Below are 20,271 nucleotides of genomic sequence, written 5' to 3'. Positions count from 1 at the left end.
CAGAAGGTTTGATTCAACAAAGAGTAGAGGACAAGAAACAACTGGAAGAAGTAGGCTGTGACTATTTTCAAGAGCTATTGTCCAGGTCATTATTTCAAAAGGGAAGCAAAAGTAATGATAAGTATGTAATGCATGACCTTGTTGGTGATTTGGCGCGGTGGGCTGCAGGTGAAATATGTTTTTTATTGGAGGACAAAGGAAATGGTGACTTGCATCCAGCGGCTCGTCATATGTCTTATGTCAGTGGTACGTATGATGGGGTTAAGAAATTTGAGGCCATATCCAGAGTTAAACATTTGAGGACATTCATGCCATTTGCACAAGATTTATCTCGGTTTCCAGTAATTGAACCGAACTATCTAACTCGTAGGGTTACGTTTGATCTATTGCCAGAACTACGAATCTTACGAGTGCTTTCTTTGGATGGCTATGGAATAACTGAGCTGCCCAATTCAATTGGTAAATTGTGGAATCTACGGTATCTGGACCTTTCTTATACTGAGATAAAGAGTTTGCCTCCATCAACAACCACTCTTTGCAATCTGCAAACATTGTTATTAGAAGGTTGTTCTAAATTGAAGGCATTGCCCGCAAACATGAGTAATTTAATTAGTTCGCGGCATCTCAACAGTTCCATTCGATTGAAAGGAATGCCTCCGCATCTAGGTCGATTGACGAATCTGCAATCCTTGTCATATTTTGTGGTAGGCAAAGGTAGTGATCAGTCTAAGATAAGAGAGATAGGGTCCCTATTGCATCTCCGAGGGACATTGTGGCTCTCAAGATTGGAAAATGTGGTTGATGTTGAGGATGCTAGTGGGGCCAAGTTAAGACACAAGGAGAAGCTTGATTCATTGAAGCTGGAATGGTCTGATTTGAGGGGATGGAGGGAAATGGAGTTGGGCGTGCTTGACATGTTACAACCTCCTAAAAATCTTAAAGAGCTCACCATTTTTGGTTATGGTGGATCTAATTTTTCATCATGGATTGGAGATCCTCTGTTCACTAACATGGTCCGTGTATGCTTATCCTATTGTGAAAATTGTCATATATTGCCACCGGTTGGACAGTTGCGTTGCCTTAAAGAACTTCATATCATGGGAATGACTGCTGTGAAAATCGTTGGTCCCGAATTCTATGGAAAGGGTAGCTTGCCTTTTCGAGTATTAGAGATTCTCAAGTTTTCGGAGATGGAGCACTGGGAGAAATGGCTGCCTTTGGATCGGGATAAGGGAAGTGGTGTTTTCCCTAGCCTAAAAGTGTTTTCAATCAGATACTGCCCTAAACTGGAGGGCGAGTTGCCGAAGAAACTTAATTCGTTAGCAAAGCTTCAGATTGTTGGATGCAAGGAATTGGTGGTGGAAATTGCCAATTATGAACACGCAAGTGAACTAAGCATCGATGGCTGCAAAGCGCTAGTGCATACTAGTGCAGAGGTCGACTTTAAGTTATTACAGACCATGTGGCTTTCAAATATTTTGGAGCCGCGGTTGGGAGCAAGGGGACTTATGAAAGGATTAGGCAAGATTAAGGAGTTGAAGATTACTGGTTGTGAGGAGCTGACGTCTTCACTGGAAAAAGAGGATAGATGTTTCCCACACCTGATTTCTCTTGTTCGTTTGGTTATTAAGGGCAACTCTGCCCTTGTTGAAGATCTCGGAAAAGAATTGGAGGGGTTGCTGCAGGTTCCAATATTAGCTTGTAAGCTTGAATATCTGAAAATAAACCACTGTGGAAGTCTTTCGAAGCTGCCCAAGGGGTTGCGTCAGTTGTCGTCTCTTCAAGAACTTCACATAAATGACTGTACAAGTCTAGTTTCTTTTCCAGATGTTGGCCTGCCACCTTCTCTTAAAGTCTTGGAGATTCACTACTGTCCCTCTCTGACGTATATTGCAAAATATCAGATTCCCCAAAATCTGAAAAGAATAGAGATGTGGGATTGTACAAGTTTGAAATCATTAGTGGAGGAGGCGGAGTTCGTTATTTCTTGTTCATCTTCTTTTTCTGTCTCTCTCGAGCACTTGGAGATACATAATTGTTCATCTCTGACATCGTTATCACTGAGAGGCCAGCTTTACAGGGCGCTTAAACACTTGCAAATACGGAATTGTGAAGGGCTAGAGTTAATAGCATCAGACCCGTTCTTCCACGACAATACTAATAATTGTCTTGAATATATTAGGATTACCAGATGTCAAAATCTGAAATCCTTACCGGAAGGCTTATGCCACCTCACCAATCTTCAAGCTTTAATTGTTAGGGACTGTGGAAGTCTTGTTTCCATACCGAGACTGAGTTGGGAGAGAAGAGCCTCCAATCTTAGACAGATCCACATCATCAATTGCAAAAAATTGGAGGTGTTACCGGAAGACATTCGCAATCTCACGTCTCTTAAGGAATTGGAGATTGACTACTTGAAAGATTTGACTTCCTTTCCTCCCAACCTCACATCACTTGAAATTTCTAAACTCAAGAGTTGTAAGCGGCTCTGGGAGTTGGAGCGGGGGTTGCACAAACTCTCATATCTTAGAAACTTGAGGATCAAAAGTGAAGATCCAGACGTGTTGTCATTTCCACCTGATGGGAAGGAGGAGATGCTGCTCCCCAAATCTCTCACTGAACTCACAATTCATGGCTTCCCAAATCTGATGAAACTTGGACGAGGCATTCAAGTCCTCACCTCTCTTCAAACTTTACAATTATTTGATTGTCCAAAGCTGAAAAAACTCGACCGAGGCATTCAATTCCTCACCTCTCTCCAGACTCTGCAACTATCTGGTTGTCCAAATCTCGCATCCATTCCAGATGAGGGCCTGCCTCTTTCACTTGGGGAACTTGCGATCATAAGGTGTCCTCTACTAGAAGAGAGATGTCAACCTGGTAATGGACGATACTGGCCCAAAGTATCCCACATTCCTTGCCTCTATATATAGATCATACGACGCTCTGAAGCTCCAGGTACTTTCAGTTTCAAACAACATCAAGAATTTGATGTTATTTAAATCAAAATGTCTAAAATGTGCTAAAAACATGGCATGTAATCCATATACAACTTTCATGTTGCAAGTTTTCCACACACTCTTTCAACATTAATTATCCAGTCATATCGAGCTTTCTCCATGCAGCGATTCGAGCAACCTGGTCCTTGGTGCGTAAGTGCGTGCGTGACACATGAACCAGTTCCGGCACAAGTCCAAAATCGAGCTTATGCAGACACTATGGGTAAGTAACCTTCTGATAACATCATCCCTCAGAGAGCAGAGAGAGGAACATGCTGATACTGGAATACATTTATCATTGTATTATTATCTATATTTATAACTGTGATCGTCCCAGATTATGTAAGAATTCTACCATGTACAAAATCTTTCAATAAAGTTTGAATATATACAGCTATCTTATATGTCACGATGATGAATGAATCGAATATTTTAAAAGTCTTTCTCCAAACCTCAGTCGCAGCGGTAAATCCTCATTTCACCAGACATTGGTTCCAACTCTGTCAAGTGCTTGAACACAAGGTTCCCTCTCCTCAGGTCACCATGTGTCCGACAATTGCCAAGACGCACCCCATATTACCAAATTAGGCTTTTTCTTGCATTGACATGATGAGCTCTTCCGCCTCTTCCAGCCACCCCGCACAGCCAAGAGTTGAATATCAAAGTGCACAACAAACAAGACTAACAAAATAATAAGAATTTTATTAAATAAACGAGAATGCCGAAACTGCTACATAATCCTAAGAGGCTATATTGTGAATGAATTGTAATTTTATGAGCTATAAAGCATCATATATATAGAGAACTAACCTAACTCTAATAAGCAAGAAAACGAAACCCTAATACTAACCGGCTAACCCCAAATTCAAACAACAAAATAATCCTAAATTCCAACACCCCCCCGTTAAATTCATGGCGGTTCACGTCATGAGTTTGCCAACAAGCAGATGCGGATGCAAGCTTCTTTAGGCAGACAAGACAAGACAAGCTCCGTTAGGCAGACATGACAAGTCAAGTTCCGTTGGACGGACACGACAAGGCAAGCTCCGTTAGGCGGACATGACTAGGCAAGCAGGCAATCAAGCAAGCAAACGAACAATCCAAGCAAGCAAGCGAGCGAGCGAACAAGCAATTCCAGCAATCAACAAATTCTTATCACTCGAGTGGTCACAATTCCAAGCAGGCCAACCAACAATTCCTGCAGGCCAATAGCAGTTGCAAACATTTTGATGGGTGCAATGGATAGTAGCGGCAGGCTTGGTGACTGGGTGCATGAGCAGCAGCAATGCGCGGATGGGTTTCTCAGCAATGGTCGATGGATCAGGTGGTTCGAATTCAGTCAGATGTGGCGGCAGGTACTGACATGGTGGGTTCATGCAAGCTAGGTTCAACAGGAAGGCCTAAGGTAGAGACAAAGTTGATCCGAGTTTGTGATTCTCGAGTCAGAGCTTCATCAAAACCCTCGTCAAACAAATTCTTTTTCTACTCTCTTTTCTTTATTTTTTCTACAACCTAAGCCAACGACAACTGAGAACAGAACAACAAACAAACAGACGAGACAGACAAATTGATACTAAACAAACACAGATTAAATCCCGAAGGATCAAACCTACTCTGACATCAAGTTCAATATCAGAGTGCGCAACGAACAAGATTAACAAAATAATAAGAATTTTATTAAACAAACGAGAATGCCGGAACGGCTACAGAATCTAAGAGGCTACATTGTGAATGAATTGTAATTCTACAAGCTACAAAACATCATATATATAAAGAACTAACATAACCCTAATAAGCAAAAAAATGAAACCCTAATACTAATGGGCTAACCCCAAATTCAAACAACAAAATAATCCATGTTTCCAACTCCAAGAAGGTCCATCATGCATCCATAATGTTCAATAGTCATGCGCCATTTGATAGAAGTACTCGTATCCCATTTCGACATGCCCCGCATGGGAACAAGCAGATAAAATGGCCAGAAAAATGACTTCCTCCGGATACATTCCATTCGTAACCATTTCATTGAACAGTTCGAAACATTTCTCAGCTTCGCCACGTATGGCAAAACCAGAAATCATAGCTCCCCAAGCAACTGTATCTTTCTGTGACATCTTCCAAAAGATTTCATAACCGTGTTCATGATAGTGTAGGCAAACACATCAGGATAAGATATTCTATTGAAAATCGCCAAGGCATGGTGAATTTGCGTAACTGTCACATAGAACTGGCGAAGCCTCCCGGCGTTTAGAGGGCGGTCAAAGAGGCCCGATACAACCAAGTATGCGCTTGTCTAACTTGTTGGAAATTGCTGCACATTTGAAGCAAAACCAGAGTGGTTGGCATTCTAACCACGATTTTCAGAGGGAAGGATGGCAAGTTGTTCTGACTGGGAAGAGATGGAGGAGTGAGAGAGCAATGGAGGGCAGCGGAGAGCGAAATGGGAGCCGCCTAAAGCGCGAAAACACGGTCAGTGGATGTAATGTTAATGGTTGTTGCAGATGCACAATAGAGTTATGCAATTATATAGAGTTACAGAAACAAAATTCCAAACCAAACAGGTAATATGAAGATAATTGAATTTGTCCCCACATTACCAAATCCAGCTCATTTTAAACAGATCATTCAAAGCGTTCAAGGGAAGATGTAGGAGATAAAGCTCAAGAAATTGAAAAATTCTGCACTATATTATGGCTGTCAAGGTATTGCACAAAAGGACTTATAAATATGGCAAATTACAAATGCCACCCATGTTGATAATTAAATGGAATGAATCTTATAGCTCTAGCACTTGAGGAAAAACATGGATGAAAACCAGATGAATGAAAAAAAATTGTAAATTTCTCACGTCATAAGAATATATTAATTGCCGGAAAAAATTTATAGTAACCGGAACAACACTAGGAAGCCCGCAGCGAGCATTAGCAATGGAGACGGATAGTGTATGGTATGAGCCCCATTTACATCATTGGCCACTGCAGATGGTGGTAATGCAGGGCATATCAGACCTTCTTTTCCGTCATGGCACTCATTGGCGAAAAGTCCAGGTGGGTAGTTTCCGTAGAGGTTGATGTAGCTGAACATAATTGAAGCGCATTCATTTGTCAAGTCATTAATCACATCTGCGTAAGGGCAAGCCAATTCCTTGAATGCATCACAACACTGTTTAGCAGGGTATTGGGGTCCTTTGCATTGGCTTGTGATAACCGTGTAGTTAAAAAACTCAAAGTTCACTGGGCAACCTGCAGATAACAGGAGCCAAAATTTCATCAGACCAAGTTATTTACCTCCTATTAAGATCTACCAAAAGGAAAAATGGGACCGAAAGATATTTTCTATGTGATGCAGAACCAAAAAGAGATTTGGTGTGACGACATAAGCTTCCAAGTTTGTATCAGAAAATCCAAAACCAACAACTTCCCATGATCCATCCTAAACATGCTTCTAGCCTTAGAGGTCTCTCAAAGGAACAAAACATAAGCTCCTCCTACCTATAATTCCCAAATCAATGGAAAAAGTAGAGAGGGGCAAGTAACACCATTTTCCAACTACCATACAGAATATGGGCAATCCAATTGTATGAAAGGCTTCAACGGGAAGTCAATACACACAGCACAATCAAGCTGCAGAATGTTTATGCATCGATTTCTTGGATTCAAATTGAGCCCGATCTCAGGCTCCTCCACTTTCCATTTTACAAACAATAGTGTTAGTGAGTTAAATTGTTAAATGTTAGGGGAAGGATATTGGTGGAGATCGAACCGGCACTAGGGTGCATAGGCATTATTGTTTCCGCCACTGCGGTAAAACGTCTCCAAAGCTCCTCTATTTTTTTTTCCTATATGTCCGTGTTACAAAGTAAAGTAAATATCAATATATCACATCCTATGTAAGCAGAGATATGATGAGCCACCAAGCATTTACAAACATACATCATTCTATGAAGACTTACCCAATTTAATTACTAAATTTCGATTTGATTTTCGTCAATTAATTTCTCAAAACAAGTTCGACATGGACTTAACAAATCCAAAACTCAAAATTCCAGAAAAGATACAAGCCCAATCCATCACCCTCCATTAACAAATCATAGATAAAAAACAACACACACATTCGATACGCTTTCATCCTCCAACACAGTAAAATTGAAGCAAGAAAAATCAATCAAATCAATATTTTCCAAAAGTAGAAACAATCGCTTCTACACCTTTTAGCACTGGATTTCAATTGCTAGAGTGAAAATTATATGATACCAACAAAGAAAGAACAAATTTTTCAGAGAAGGCTGTGAAGGAAATCAAACCTTTCTTGGCCTGCAGCAAGTTCCGGCCAATAGAAGCCTGAGATTCAAAGACACCATCTGCAGCCACACACAAAGAAATCACCAAGTTCAGAGCTTTGCTGAATCTAAAGCTTATTTGAATCACAACCCAGCAAAATTACAACATATATAGAACTTCAGATGTTAAATCGGGCAGTACCTGAAATGAAAGTTGGTGAGGAAGAAGAAGCAGGAAGACCCAGAAAAAGGAAAAGGAAAACAATGGAAAAGCAGAAGCAGAAGCTCTGATTCAACACCATACTTTCTGGGTTTTTGGAGAGAACAAAAGAGAAACCAAGTCAGAGATCAAAGATCTCTCTTTCTTGTCAGTGGGGGAGCCACTTTCTTTTGGTTTTTCTCGGACTGCAGGTTCTCTCTGTTTTATTTATTCACTATATTCTTTTTCTGGGAAGGAAAAAAAAAAGACATTGTTATTTATTTATTTACCATAGAATTTAGAAACAGTGAGTACAGCGGGTCCTTATCCTTCGTGCTCTATTTACTTCATTTCATCAATTGAGTTTAAAAGATCTTAGGTGGTTTGGGAGTGAGGTTCTTAAAAAAAAAAACACCTATGAAAAAAAACTGTGAGGGTTTTAGGTGTTTGGTAAACTGGAAAAAAAAAAGTTTATTTTGGAAGCTGCTGTGAGAATAAGCTGAAATCAAAGGAAAAAGCTGAAGCTGCTATTTGCAGCTTTGGAAAACTGGTTTTTTTTCAAAACACACGAAGCTACAGTGCTCCTTTAATGAAAAGACCCACTATCAGACTATTTTTTTTTCCAAAAGCACTTTTACAAAAAAATTTACCAAACACTCTGCTGATTTATTTCACAGCACAACCGCTTATTCTCACAGTAGCTTTTTTTCAAAGCACAGCAATACCAAACCAGCTCTTAGTCTTGCTAAGGTTGTATGTGCTCTTTGGTCTAATATAGAGATTGGCCAACGAAATAGTGAGTTTAGTTGACAATCTTTAGGAAATTGAGCCATTTAAAATCGTTATAAAATATGAAAAGGGTAGGGTACATGTGCCATAGCTAAAACCAAGCATTTTTTCTTTTATTATTTTTAGCATTTAACTAGTGGTTTTTGTCTTTGTCGTTTTTTATTGTCAAATATTGATCTTTGATTTGCAATCATGTTACACTGAGATTTTCAACTAAAAGACTCTTACAATCCTTTGGCCAACAAAAAACTATACTTCTACAATTAAATGAATATCTAAAAAGTGAATATCTAAAACTGATATATTTTACAATTTATCTTGTTCCTACAAAAGATGGTTAAGTTTACGTTCCCACTGCTTCAAAAACAAAAACACATTTTAATAGACATATCTCAACGTTGAAAGATGCCTAAAGTTCAAATCTCTCTCTCTCATGGATCTAAATTTTATGAAAAATGTATATTCTAAACAATTACATTCAATTTGAAGTAAAGGTACAATCCAATACCTCTCATCTTAACATATTCATATAAAATTCAAATCAATAATGTTATTTGGACGCATAAAATTGATGCTCTTATTGATATACGCTCGAATTGAAATCGACACTATCATTTTCTATGAAATGTTATCCATATTATAGAGTGTGAATAAATTGCAAGTTTTGTATGCTTGAATAATTTGTGTTCCTTTTTCTATAGTTGTATTTGGTACTTGGTGGGGTTTTGGATGTCACGTTGCTCACGAAAACGACCAATATGCTTTTATCTTGATAGAATTGCGCGTTAGCAGCAATCAGTTCCAACCAAAGTCCTGCTGTCACCACAAAGAATATAATGACCTAATTATGTTAATAGAATAATATGGTCCGCTTATTCCTACTGATTATCTTTCTCTAACAACTAATTATTTAACTCACTAATATTATTGTTTGTCAAAAAAAAAAAATGTCTACCATAATCAATTTGTTACTATTATGAAAAGGATTTTTCGTAACCATTGCGTCTCATACCAATAATTGTTTCTATTTCAGCCCTTGACCAAGATCTTGCACATCTAAAAAAAATGCATAAATGAAAGTTCGAAATTGGGTAAAAATCCAACTTCATTAATATCAAAGATAGTACAAAAGAATGAAATAAATGAAAACAATCAAAATTCTGGACTCCTTGTACTGCAATTAGCTAGATCAATGAGCCTCAACTTCCAAACCATACAAAACCCTTTGGGACCAATCTAAATCTCTCAAATCTAAACTGCAGTTGTCTTCCCCTAGCATACTTGTGTAGTACACTTGTGTAAGCTTCTGAAACGTTTGCCAAGTCAGCAAACTATCAGAAGCAGCCTGATGACTCTTCCCAGCCACACGATCAACCCCAAGCTTGTTAGCCACTCTCTCTAATCCTCCATAAATCCCTCGAGAAACCCTAATCATGCTTTTGATGTCGTACACTTTTTTCCCAAAGTACATATCCATCATGGACATGAAATCGTTAATGTCCGGCGGCAACCGTTTGTTAGTCAGAATCTTGATCAGGTACCCGAAATCGTAAGCGCTATGGAAAGTCACCCATGTCAACCGGGATATCTTGGAGAACAGCGAAGATTTATGCCACAGCAAGGAGAAGTCGGAAGAACGAATACCCTTTTCCTTGTTTTTCAAGAAATCGATTCCTTGCTTCTCAAGTAACTTAATCGAACTTATATTCTGAAGGTCACGGTCGATATCGAAGTCCCTGAAGTTGAACTCCCATATGTAGCAGATATTAGTGCCGAAACTGGGCAAGTTTCCGTTGTTATCGGAGAGTGTTAGACCTAACTGGATTATGTTGGTGTTGTCCACGTTGGCCTTCATGAGCTTGTATCTGGACGCCGGGGTTGGTAAGGGGGTGTGGACATCGGAATACTGGAAAACTGTGCCCGGGAATTCGGTGTCTATGGAGAGGAAAGGGTAGTAACGAATCATGGACTGAATTAGAGCAAACTCGGATTCCAAATTGTCCTGCCACACGGATCGAATCTCAACGTTCTTCATGGTCTTTGGTATTAGGGTTTTTGCTGAATTTTCTTGGAATGATGTTATGCTCTAATGAGGCCTGGCATAATGATATATATAGAGAGTAAGTTCATACTCCGAATCCAGGTGAAATTAGGAAACATGTAGTCTCTATTTCCTACTGGCCGACTTTGTTCCAAGAGAATGTAGGAATTCCTAGCCGAAAAGAAAGCAAATGTAATATAGAAAACCTTTTACGCGTCTCCTAAGTCCCGGATATTTTTAAACCTAAAGTCAATTGTAATATAGGATTGGATTAGCTAATCCAATCCTATATTTGGTGATCAAAGGGACAACTAATCCTTACAAAATTGTAGGACTAATCATCCCGGTACTCGTATCCTAACTTACCTCTCCGGTCCTAAGTAATCTTATCCTCCAATCTTAAGTAATCTAATCCAATTCAATCATTGTCACCAAACATGACCTAAATGCCTTGTAATCGTATCGTATGTAGCCTCAAATATCTTTTTCCCTCATTCCTTCATTCTAAACATACTTTGTACTCAAATTCATACCTTTGCACTGAAGCCTTGGTTAAGACGAGTCTTTGATATATCCAAACATCCAAGGCTTGTTTTTCTTATATTGGGTACGTTAAAGGAAATCGAGCTCTGAGCGAGTCTTAATCTTAACCCACTAATCTGAACTAATTAATCTTAATCATCTTAACATCGAGACTTATCATATCCAAGTCAAAATCGCATTACCTTCTCATAAACATCAAATTGGCAGGATGCAAATGGTATTTCCCATGGTGTTCAAGAGACCTTTGGAATACTGCATAGGCTTATAAGACCTGAGGGTCTTTTTCTCATAACTAGAACATCAATCGACAAATGATTTACAGTTTCACCAAGAAAAGTGAGCCATTATTACCACTTCAAAAAGATCATCCTGCACTCAATATACAATTTTTCCACTCATGTTTTTGTACAATGCATATGATAATTTTGGAAAATAAGAAGAGGATGGTGCTATTTACACACATTTTACCTCCCGCACACCGCCTGTTAATTCTTGTTAATAATCTTCAATACATTCGTTCAGACAGCCAAAAAGGGATGTGTGGTTAGTATCACTCTAGAAAAAAACCCCTGATGCTGGCTAGTTTGTTCATCAAGCTCACAGCATTTGCCTGTGAATACAATTAACATGGAGGAACTCTAGTGATTTCAGTATTCCATCGTATACATTGCAATGGATCTGGTGTAGGAGTTTAGACCTTCAATTTCCTCCAAAAAACAAAAACACTCGATGCCGAATTGTACAAAATTGTACAAGATTTCATTAATTCCTTTTTTCTGTTTATCTCTGCACTTTTCTTTTTGTCTCAAAGCAGCATAAGGTTACACAGCTCCATATAGCTTTGTTTGAGAGACAATTTCAAAAACAAAAAAAACAAAAAAAAAAAAAAGATAAAAAGAAGGGGCCTTCTCTGCATCATAATTCTTTAACCACGCATGTATAGCCTCTCCCGCTATGAGTTGTTACCTATTCAACAAAACGGTCTCTTTCGCTGCATCAAAAAGAGCCTCACCTATGTCAGATTTGGCTCAACAAAATGAAATGAACATTAGCTCATTGATTGTAGCTACCTATAACTATATGCTTTTCTACCTTCTTATTGATCATATTTCGATGATAAAAACTCCCCATATGACTTTCCTAATAAAGGCTTATTAGTAACCCGAAAATCAAAGTCGGTTGATTTTCAGATAAATTTAACCACGGAAGTTAAGTTTTTGCATATTGACTTACATGAAATTTAGATTCCTGTAGACTCTCCAACAACCTAGCAATCTCTAGTTGCTTTACCGCTGCAGCATGCAGCACCTGTAACGCCAACATTGAAAAGAAAATATTGTTATCTGTGCAATTGAAAGATCAATAATCAAATGGCTAAAAGCATTCAAATATAGCATACCCTTTTCGTTTGCTCGAGATCATATTCAACAGACTTAATCCTTTCCAACGAGTCCATCAGCATTCGCTCCTTTTCTAAAGGAATCGAAGCAGGCTTGTTGTTAAGCTCCTCACATACTTTTTCTAATTGCTGAAGACGCTGTAAACATGGCTGGACATAGTCTTCTTGACTCACAACTTCAGGGGATGGTAAATGACTATTTGTGTTGCTTTCCACCAAATTTGATGGGTAAATGTTGTTCTGCTTTCTCCAAAATTCAAATTGTAGAATATGAGAAAATGGTATTAGTCTGACCAGGAAAGATACCAGCTTTTTTGCTGTACGAGTGAAGTCCGTCTTCTCAATTTTGTCCTTAGTTGCGTCAAACCTAAGGTTAACTGAACTACCTGAAAAGACGCATGGACTTAGGAAATAATAGTCGAAATGCATAAGCAGTGGTAATACATTTTTTAGATTTATAGAAGTCAACAAAGGAATTTAGTAAATAATAACTGGAAATAAGGTTATAATAATGTGTTACCTTCTGAATTTGATGTTGCTTCAAGAGAAATATTATGATCCTGATGACGTCGTACTCCTTGATCACTTGTTCCGGCTTTCTCAACCAGAGGAAGATCATCACAGCTGTAGTAAGCATTTGGATCCGATGCCTTGACGTGTGCAAGACAGATTAATCAATATACACACCAACATATGCAGTACATCTTTTGAACCAAACAAATCGTAAAGAAAATTAATCTTAAAACTCACTTCTTCATCAACTGCATCCAAAGGAGGAAATGCAGAACTCCTTCGTCCTAGTGAAGAACAAGGATCGTCAATATCTGACCCTGATTCTACAACTGATGTATCGCTTGTTCTACCCTGATAACAAAATTTAAAAAATAATAATAAAAGAATAAATATGTGTCACCTTTTCTGAACCAGTAATACATCAAGTACTACAAATAATAGGTCTTAACTAACCTTCAGTGGATATATTTGAATATATGAGTCAAATTTCTCCTGATCACCAGACACTCTAGAAATTTGCCTCACAAATGTTGCTTCGGCAGCGTGCAGAAGCTACAAATTAGAGACACTGGGTTAATCTTCGGTACTCGCTTCAATAAAGAGATTGAAGCCTGAAACCACTATACTACTCATTAAGAAAGTAAAATGATGATAACCTTCATTATCTCAATGTCATTCCATGGACCTTTATTAGACCTAAGGCAACCTCCTTCAGCTGAACATGTACATGATCCGCCTAGGAAGTCTGGCAACTGACTGAAAAGAGATATGTTAACAGTGAGATGACGAGCACTGTCAAGTGTAGATGAAAATATTGCAGAGTATATATAAACACACACTAAACATACCATGAATCAATGACTTCTAGTAGTTTAGACAAGGATTTGGGATCCAAAACCTGGGTTTAAGATAATTATCAGCAATCAAGGCTGCAGGATAAGGATAATACGATGCCACGGGCCTAGAGCAGTATCCTTTACCTGTATCTTTGCAATAGTCTTTACATCAAGAAATTTCTGTGCAGCTGGCCAAAGCATCTTCTTAAATCCAGGACCAGCATTGACAATGTACATTCGGTGTAGTGTCTGTATATTGCAAAGATTTAGACGCGCTTTATAAAATACAACAACAACCAAGCCTTATCCCACTAAGTGGGGTCGCTGGCTTTATAAAATAAAATAAAAATATTATCCTCTAAACCAAAAATAAATGAAAGCAAAATACTGTTCAGGTGATTTGGATACCTCGGGGTAGTAATTGGTGTCTATCTTTGACATGGCAGACAAGAGATTTGCAGCAGTTCTAGTGAAATTTTTCATGCCCTGTATTTCAAATAACATTAGTTTTCTAGTTAAAAATCAGGAAATTAGTAGTGGCAGGAAAGGAAGTACCAAAAGTGAAGGAAAAGATATAAGCATACCAAGCCTTGTACATCCAGTATAGTTGTTGTTGAACATATCTGCCTCTTTGCCGCAATTGAACAAGCAGGGAATTTCTCCTGCAGAGCTCTCTCAAACTCTTGGACATGGTACTTTAAGTATCGCTCTATACTGGTGATTTGCATTAACCTACTTGGATGAGCTTTTCCCAGTCTCTCAATGTAAACGGGTCTGCCTTCTTTATCAACCCCATGGTATCCTTGAGGGTAATATTGCAATACTTCATCAAGTTCTTCAAATTCAAAATCCTTCAAATTGATTAATTTGAGAATGAGTTAGAACTAAATCAACGAAAGAAAATTTTTATTCAAAGTTTGCACTTTGAACACGCTACAACATTCCGATTGTTAGAGCACTATTACAATTCAGATAATAATGGCTTATCTCCAAAGATGATATCCCGTTTCAAGGTCTTAGATTGATTAATTTGTGCTTCCGAATTTCCTAATTGGATGATGACCTTAAATTTTCCTAGCACACCAAAGAATTCTCTTGTCCAAAAGATAATACATCTATAGTTACATCATCAGATAAAATAAAAACCTCATTACCTCCAAAATGGTGTCTGTTCCAAATTCTTTTCTCCATTTAAGCATTTCTTCCCATAACTGGAGTGTTTTTTCAATGTTAAGGTCTCTAGCTTTCAAAAATCTACATGAGAGTCAAAAAAAGGATAAGATCAATTTACTATAATCCACTACATCTGAATTGTCAACTGAATTGGCCACTATGTCAATAATATGAACAGATCATTGGAGGGATATTGACTGACCTCAACAAAGTATGGTAGTCATCATGCCTTGCTGGCAACAAGTCCATGTCAAGGAGTCTTTGACGAAACTCTTGAACAACACTCTCCTCTTTCGCATCCCGTACATCTTCTATGGAAACTGCTGGAACCCGGTAATCAATTTTCCTTTTTCCTCTTTTTTTAAGAGAATGGGTAAACTTACTTGAAGCATTTATCGCCTTCTTCTTGAGGTTGCAAATTCTTGAGCGTCGTCTCTCCTCTTCAGAATTCTCAAAATCTGATCTTCTCTCTCGGATTTCATCAAGAGCTCCAAAACCTTCAAGGCCTTCAGTGAACAGAGTAACATGCATAACCATCAGTACCACAATATGCAACCTTAATCTCGATTTCGCATTTTGTTTTTCTAATAAAACAAGCATCATGTTCCCTTCTTAACAAATTCATCTAGTATACCAGAAAGCATACCTGACATCTTAGTCCAATGCAGAGGCAAGATTTCCAGTCTTTTGGCCCTAAATCTTCAGAGGAAGGAAGCTAATCCACCGCAAACTCTTTGGCATGAATGTCCCATATTCTGTCAAAATTCAAGCAACGACTTAGGATTCGAATATAAGACATAAATACATCTTCAAAGTTGAAGCAGAAGAACTGATAATATTGATTGACTTTATATCTACAACAGAAGGTGAAATATGACTAAATAATTTGGCTGCACACAAAACCAAAGTAACTCCTTAAAAACATCAAAGTGTAAATAAAATAAAATAAATTCCTTACAACCACAAAAAAAAAAAGGAACAAAAAATTAGTAACCCAGGTAAATGTAAAGGCATATATCATATGTGCATATTTGTGAAATTCCCTTTGCGGCATTTGGTAAAAAATGAGAAAAAGAAACAACTGCATTGTATTCTGGTATTTTCCCAAGTGACTTCCTACCCCAAAACTTCATATCCTCATAAAAAGAACCTTATCACCATTCAGCCTCCCCTGAACTTCTTAACTCATTTTCCTGACAATTAAAACTTGCAAAAAAAAAAAATGTCACTTTCCAACATCTGCAGGCCAACAAAACACACCCATTTAATATTCAATACCCAATTTTTCAAATGGCAGACAGATCTGAAGCAGCTAGATTCCCCAATCAAATTACAAAAACCCCATTTTTCTCTACCTTCACCAGAATCAGATTCCAATCTCATCATCTCCAAATTTGCGACCTTTCCCAGATTTCACTATCCCTTTTCCACAAATATTAACGCACACAGAAAATAACTCACAAAAAAGCAGCCAAATTCCCCAAAACCAATATCTCTAACTACAGGTGACTAACAAAATAACTGAAAAATTAAATCCCATCAAGCAAACTCAATCAATCTCTCAGGAGCTCTCTGAAACTTATACAAATTTGTGACAACTGTGAAACCGTCACAAAAGCTATCTGATAGCAACCGAACCATCAAGCTCTCGCATTTACACCTTCTTAAACGCTCCCGAATCCCCAAAACGCATTAAACCTCACCAATGCCGATAACCCACGTCCGGATCACACGCATTCTCCCTCTCTACGTAAATTTCCCACAAAAAGATCGAAACTTTACAGGAAAAAAAATGAGGAGGAAAAAGCAAAAAAAAAAAACCTAGATTGGACGCCGCATCGCAATCCGAGAAGCTCAGGCAATAGGTTTCAGCCGCAGAGAATCAAATCCAGAAACAGAGATGGGCGGGGAGAGAGAACTGGGAGATTTTTCCGAGGAAAAAAAAAGGGCAATTTTCTCGAGAAAATTGAAATGGAAGTCGGTAGGAGAATTTAGCACAAGGGAAAGGAAAAAAGCAACAGACAATTCTCGGAAGCGAAAGAGCTCTCTCTCCTCTTCTCTCCTTCTCCTCCTTTTTCCCCAGCTGTCCTCTCTCTCTCCTCTCTTTCTCTCTCCTCACTCTATTTATTTATTTTTTAATTAAATTACGGCTTTTGGTTCCCTTACACCGACGTCCCCCCAGATTTGCATACGTGGCAGCCTCTGCTTTCGTTTTCAGAATTTTAGTGTTTTGTACTTTGTAAATTAATTATTTTTTTTTTAATTTTAATTTAATTTTGGAGGGTGTTTACGGCAAAAAGTTAATTGACGGTGGCGATTGGAGTCGGATAAAGCAAGGTGTTTTATGCGCTTTGCTTCTCGTAGGGTTCGTTATAACTTTTTTTCTAGCTGTTGCTTAATCACTCACGCACCTTATTTTTATGTATTTTTAATTTTTTTTAAGTAATATTGTGGTCAAACTATGCCACTTATATTAGCTAATTGTAATTAATTTATAATTTGTTTGGAAGTGTTTTTAAAATAGCTGAAAACTCTGTTAGAGAAATGTTTTTTTTTAAGTTTTAAAAGTAGTTAAAGTGTTTCCGGTAAGAAGTACCAGCACTTTCAAGCAAGCCCCTGAACTGAGTTGTAACTTTTCATTCACTTTCCTTCCAAATATTAATCTTATGCAAGAGCTCTCTCTCCTCTTCTCTCATTCTCCTCCTTTTTCCCCAGTTGTCCTCTTCTCTCCTTCTCCTCAACTTCGTCTATGTAAGTTTATCTTACATTGCCGATCCCGAGCCCGGATAAAGGAGGAGGGGGAGGGCGTCAGGTAGTCGACATCGGGCACTCCTAGGTTACATCGAATCCTTATGAAAATGAATTTAGAACGAAATCCCGAGCGCAATGGCGTTCTAGGATTCATATAATCAACCACACTTAGTGGGAAAAGATTTTGTTGTTGTTGTTATATATCTTTACGAGCAACAACCATGATTTTTAAAACTCGTTTCATTTTTTTTCGAAGAGACGATATGTTAAGAACTCAATCAAGTTACATCAAATGTTGGAGGAGAAGATACTGAATAATAGCAGGTAGTTCCTCAAATCAAACTACTTTGTTGCCAATTGAACCTGCAAACTTAGCTAATCTATTGTCTACCCACTACAATTTCTAGGGACATACATGAAAAGTTTAGAGAGAAAGGGAGTCGCTACATATACCACATTCTCTCAATTAGATCAGCGATAGAGCAGTCGTTAATTGCGATGATTGCATGAGAAGAGTCACTTCCAACTCGTTTTATTTGTTAAATGTATAGTTTAAGGTCAAACCTAGACCAAGTACATTTGTTCCCTATCTAAACATACATATACATTCAAAATGAACGCATCGAGTTAGTTAATTGAAGTTTTTGTCTCTTGTTTTAATAGTCTAATTGTTGGGTCAAAGTTAATCAAATTGCATTTATGTTGGATCCATGCATGCAAGTAATTGAAAAACATATACAGAAGTATAACAAATTTAACAATTTCCTAGTCAACAAAAATCGTTGCGTAATAAAAGGTCGACCAAATTAGGAAATGGATTTCCATACGACCAAAATAGTAGGTTGGTTGTTCCTATAACTTGGCACGACTTTCGTAGTCATCAGCTTTTGGCAGTTCTGCTAGCTAGATAGTACAGCCTCATCTCTTATCCAATTATATGTGTGAGTACAGCCTCATCTCTCATCCAATTATATGTGTGATAATTAAGTGATCTGTTATGTGTAATTTTTCGTGTAATGAAATATCGTAACATAATGTTATTGTTTTAAATAAATTCTAAGAATTAAACGTGTCAAACTTTGGACATAAAGCTTCATTCTCTGAGAGTGGCTTTCGGATTTTCTTACGCAACTTAGTTGGAAAGTAAAGAATGTCATAGTTCTAATGTTGTATGAACCATCAGTGAGATACCATTCTAAAATAGTTATAATTTTAATCTTGTGTGTCAAGACCAACTGGCAAAGGGACAATCTTAGGTAAATTGTATGTAGGGAGCGTAGGTATCCCAAAAGGTGACAGAGGCATGGAAAGGTTTCCTCCGACGAGATAGAGATTAGCCCTCAAGTGCAAAAGACATAAAGGGGCTTGACTACAAGACTCACATGTCGAGCAAATCATAATACGTGATTTGATAACATCACATTACAATTTTCTTAGTGCAAACAAAATCATACACTAATGAATGATGGGTGATGGGTCAATTATGTGCTGCAATCGTGTGGCTTAGAAATTCCAACCATAATCAAGGTTTAGTTCAAGTCATTCATTAATAATTCTAGGATAGTATAGGATGATGAACCGACACCTCAAAATTTTGTAGAGTTAGTTGATCATGGTGGTTAAAAATTTATTAACAACGGGAGCTACACAACAAAGACGACACTTCCACCACCAAACCCTAGCTACTGCGGTCCATATATACGCCGCCCGGTACTACATATAGTGCATGAAAGATTATATTCATTCACCAAACTATTGCAGAGAATTTACTACACCCACAGATTCTAGGGTTTCAAATTTAATTAGGTCAGTCCCCCACTACTTCCTTCATGGGTGATGGAGATTGAAGACCTCATCACAACTCACAAGTCTCTTGTGTTGGCACCACCATCACTTTAATTAATTCACTCCAAAAGTGTTGGATGTTTTAAGTAGGTGAATGTTGTGTCTATGTATGGGATGTGAAGAAAGTTTTATGTGTATCCAAAACACAAGATGATATATTATAATTTTTCATACAAATAAACAACATACTTGATATGTTTTTATTTAATGTCTCACTACTTATATTATGACATGAGTTCCTTCGTACGTACTTATGCTAACCAAGTATAAAAATAAGATAAACTACATATTGGTAATGCGTGTGATATTGGGTAGTTGCTTGATGACGATGAAAATGAAAGCAACATTAACACAAATTTTGTTATTTTTGTTAACCCACACAACACAATTTTGATGGTATAGTGTAGTTGCTTCATTTTATTAATGTGTGAGCAATCTTTGAATGTAATTGAATTTGAGAGCTTAAATTGTTGTAAAAACATTTGTCCTATTATCCTAGTCCTACCATGTTAAATAGTTTTTTTTTTTCCGTCAAACAATAACGATTTTATTATAATATTGATAATGAATACAAACATAAAAAAATGATATTCTTAATCCAAATATACTTGAAAGTAAATAAGGCTAACTTGACCAAACTAATTATCACTAATTTAATGGATTTGAAAGCGAGACAGCTCAAAAGCACCCCCTTTTCTGACTTGGAAGATTGGGACTTTGACATGGCGGAACCTTCCGCAGAAAAACCATGCTGAATTTTTTTGATATTTTTCTTATTAGCATATGATTGGATGTTAATAATGACTCTCCCGATCACTGAAGCGTTGTAGTATCGCTGAAGCCCTATGTTCTATAATGCTGATCTAAAAATAAAAAAGTGCTAGCCAAAAAAGAAAAAAAGAAG

At 37.7% G+C, this 20,271-nt stretch overlaps 4 protein-coding genes across 16 annotated transcripts in view; 1 reads left to right on the top strand and 3 right to left on the bottom strand.

Annotated features, from left to right (window-relative positions):
- Positions 1 to 3,408, top strand: part of LOC126591259 (putative disease resistance RPP13-like protein 1) — a 43,540-nt gene extending 40,132 nt beyond the window's left edge. For all 12 annotated transcript variants that reach the window (XM_050256866.1, XM_050256867.1, XM_050256864.1 and 9 more), the window contains 2 exons: positions 7 to 2,958; positions 3,126 to 3,408. In XM_050256866.1, coding sequence (XP_050112823.1) covers positions 7 to 2,933 — 2,927 coding nt within the window. In that variant the 3' untranslated portion in view covers positions 2,934 to 2,958; positions 3,126 to 3,408. The remainder of the gene's footprint in view (positions 1 to 6; positions 2,959 to 3,125) is intronic.
- Positions 3,409 to 5,667: 2,259 nt separating this feature from the next.
- On the bottom strand, positions 5,668 to 7,718 carry LOC126591287 (GPI-anchored protein LLG1-like). Its single transcript, XM_050256941.1, has 3 exons — positions 7,481 to 7,718; positions 7,303 to 7,359; positions 5,668 to 6,241 (listed from the first exon to the last, which is right to left on the bottom strand). The coding sequence occupies exons 1-3, from the start codon at positions 7,578 to 7,580 to the stop codon at positions 5,880 to 5,882; spliced, it is 519 nt and encodes a 172-aa protein (XP_050112898.1). The 5' UTR covers positions 7,581 to 7,718; the 3' UTR covers positions 5,668 to 5,879.
- A 1,737-nt stretch (positions 7,719 to 9,455) lies between these two features.
- Positions 9,456 to 10,316, bottom strand: LOC126591282 (probable CCR4-associated factor 1 homolog 11). Its single transcript, XM_050256933.1, has one exon. The coding sequence runs from the start codon at positions 10,299 to 10,301 to the stop codon at positions 9,456 to 9,458; it is 846 nt and encodes a 281-aa protein (XP_050112890.1). The 5' UTR covers positions 10,302 to 10,316.
- Positions 10,317 to 11,580: 1,264 nt separating this feature from the next.
- On the bottom strand, positions 11,581 to 16,882 carry LOC126591273 (phosphatidylinositol/phosphatidylcholine transfer protein SFH13-like). Of its 2 annotated transcripts, none has more exons than XM_050256921.1 (15): positions 16,593 to 16,882; positions 15,418 to 15,526; positions 14,974 to 15,277; positions 14,753 to 14,852; positions 14,183 to 14,449; positions 14,007 to 14,084; positions 13,743 to 13,847; positions 13,611 to 13,660; positions 13,419 to 13,518; positions 13,216 to 13,314; positions 13,000 to 13,113; positions 12,770 to 12,899; positions 12,250 to 12,635; positions 12,084 to 12,158; positions 11,581 to 11,841 (listed from the first exon to the last, which is right to left on the bottom strand). In XM_050256921.1, exons 2-15 carry the CDS (start codon positions 15,422 to 15,424, stop codon positions 11,821 to 11,823), a joined length of 1,836 nt encoding a protein of 611 aa, XP_050112878.1. In that variant the 5' UTR covers positions 15,425 to 15,526; positions 16,593 to 16,882; the 3' UTR covers positions 11,581 to 11,820. The 2 variants fall into 2 exon arrangements, with proteins under 2 accessions (XP_050112878.1, XP_050112879.1); XM_050256922.1 differs by lacking the exon at positions 16,593 to 16,882 and adding an exon at positions 16,127 to 16,570.
- Between the last annotated feature and the right edge of the window lie 3,389 nt (positions 16,883 to 20,271).

The sequence above is a fragment of the Malus sylvestris genome, chromosome 11 (genome assembly GCF_916048215.2).
Source record: "Malus sylvestris chromosome 11, drMalSylv7.2, whole genome shotgun sequence".
In the NCBI taxonomy this organism is placed as follows: domain Eukaryota; kingdom Viridiplantae; phylum Streptophyta; class Magnoliopsida; order Rosales; family Rosaceae; genus Malus; species Malus sylvestris.
The sequence above is the reverse complement of the archived record's forward strand: the minus strand, read 5'-3'. Positions and strand labels throughout refer to the sequence as shown.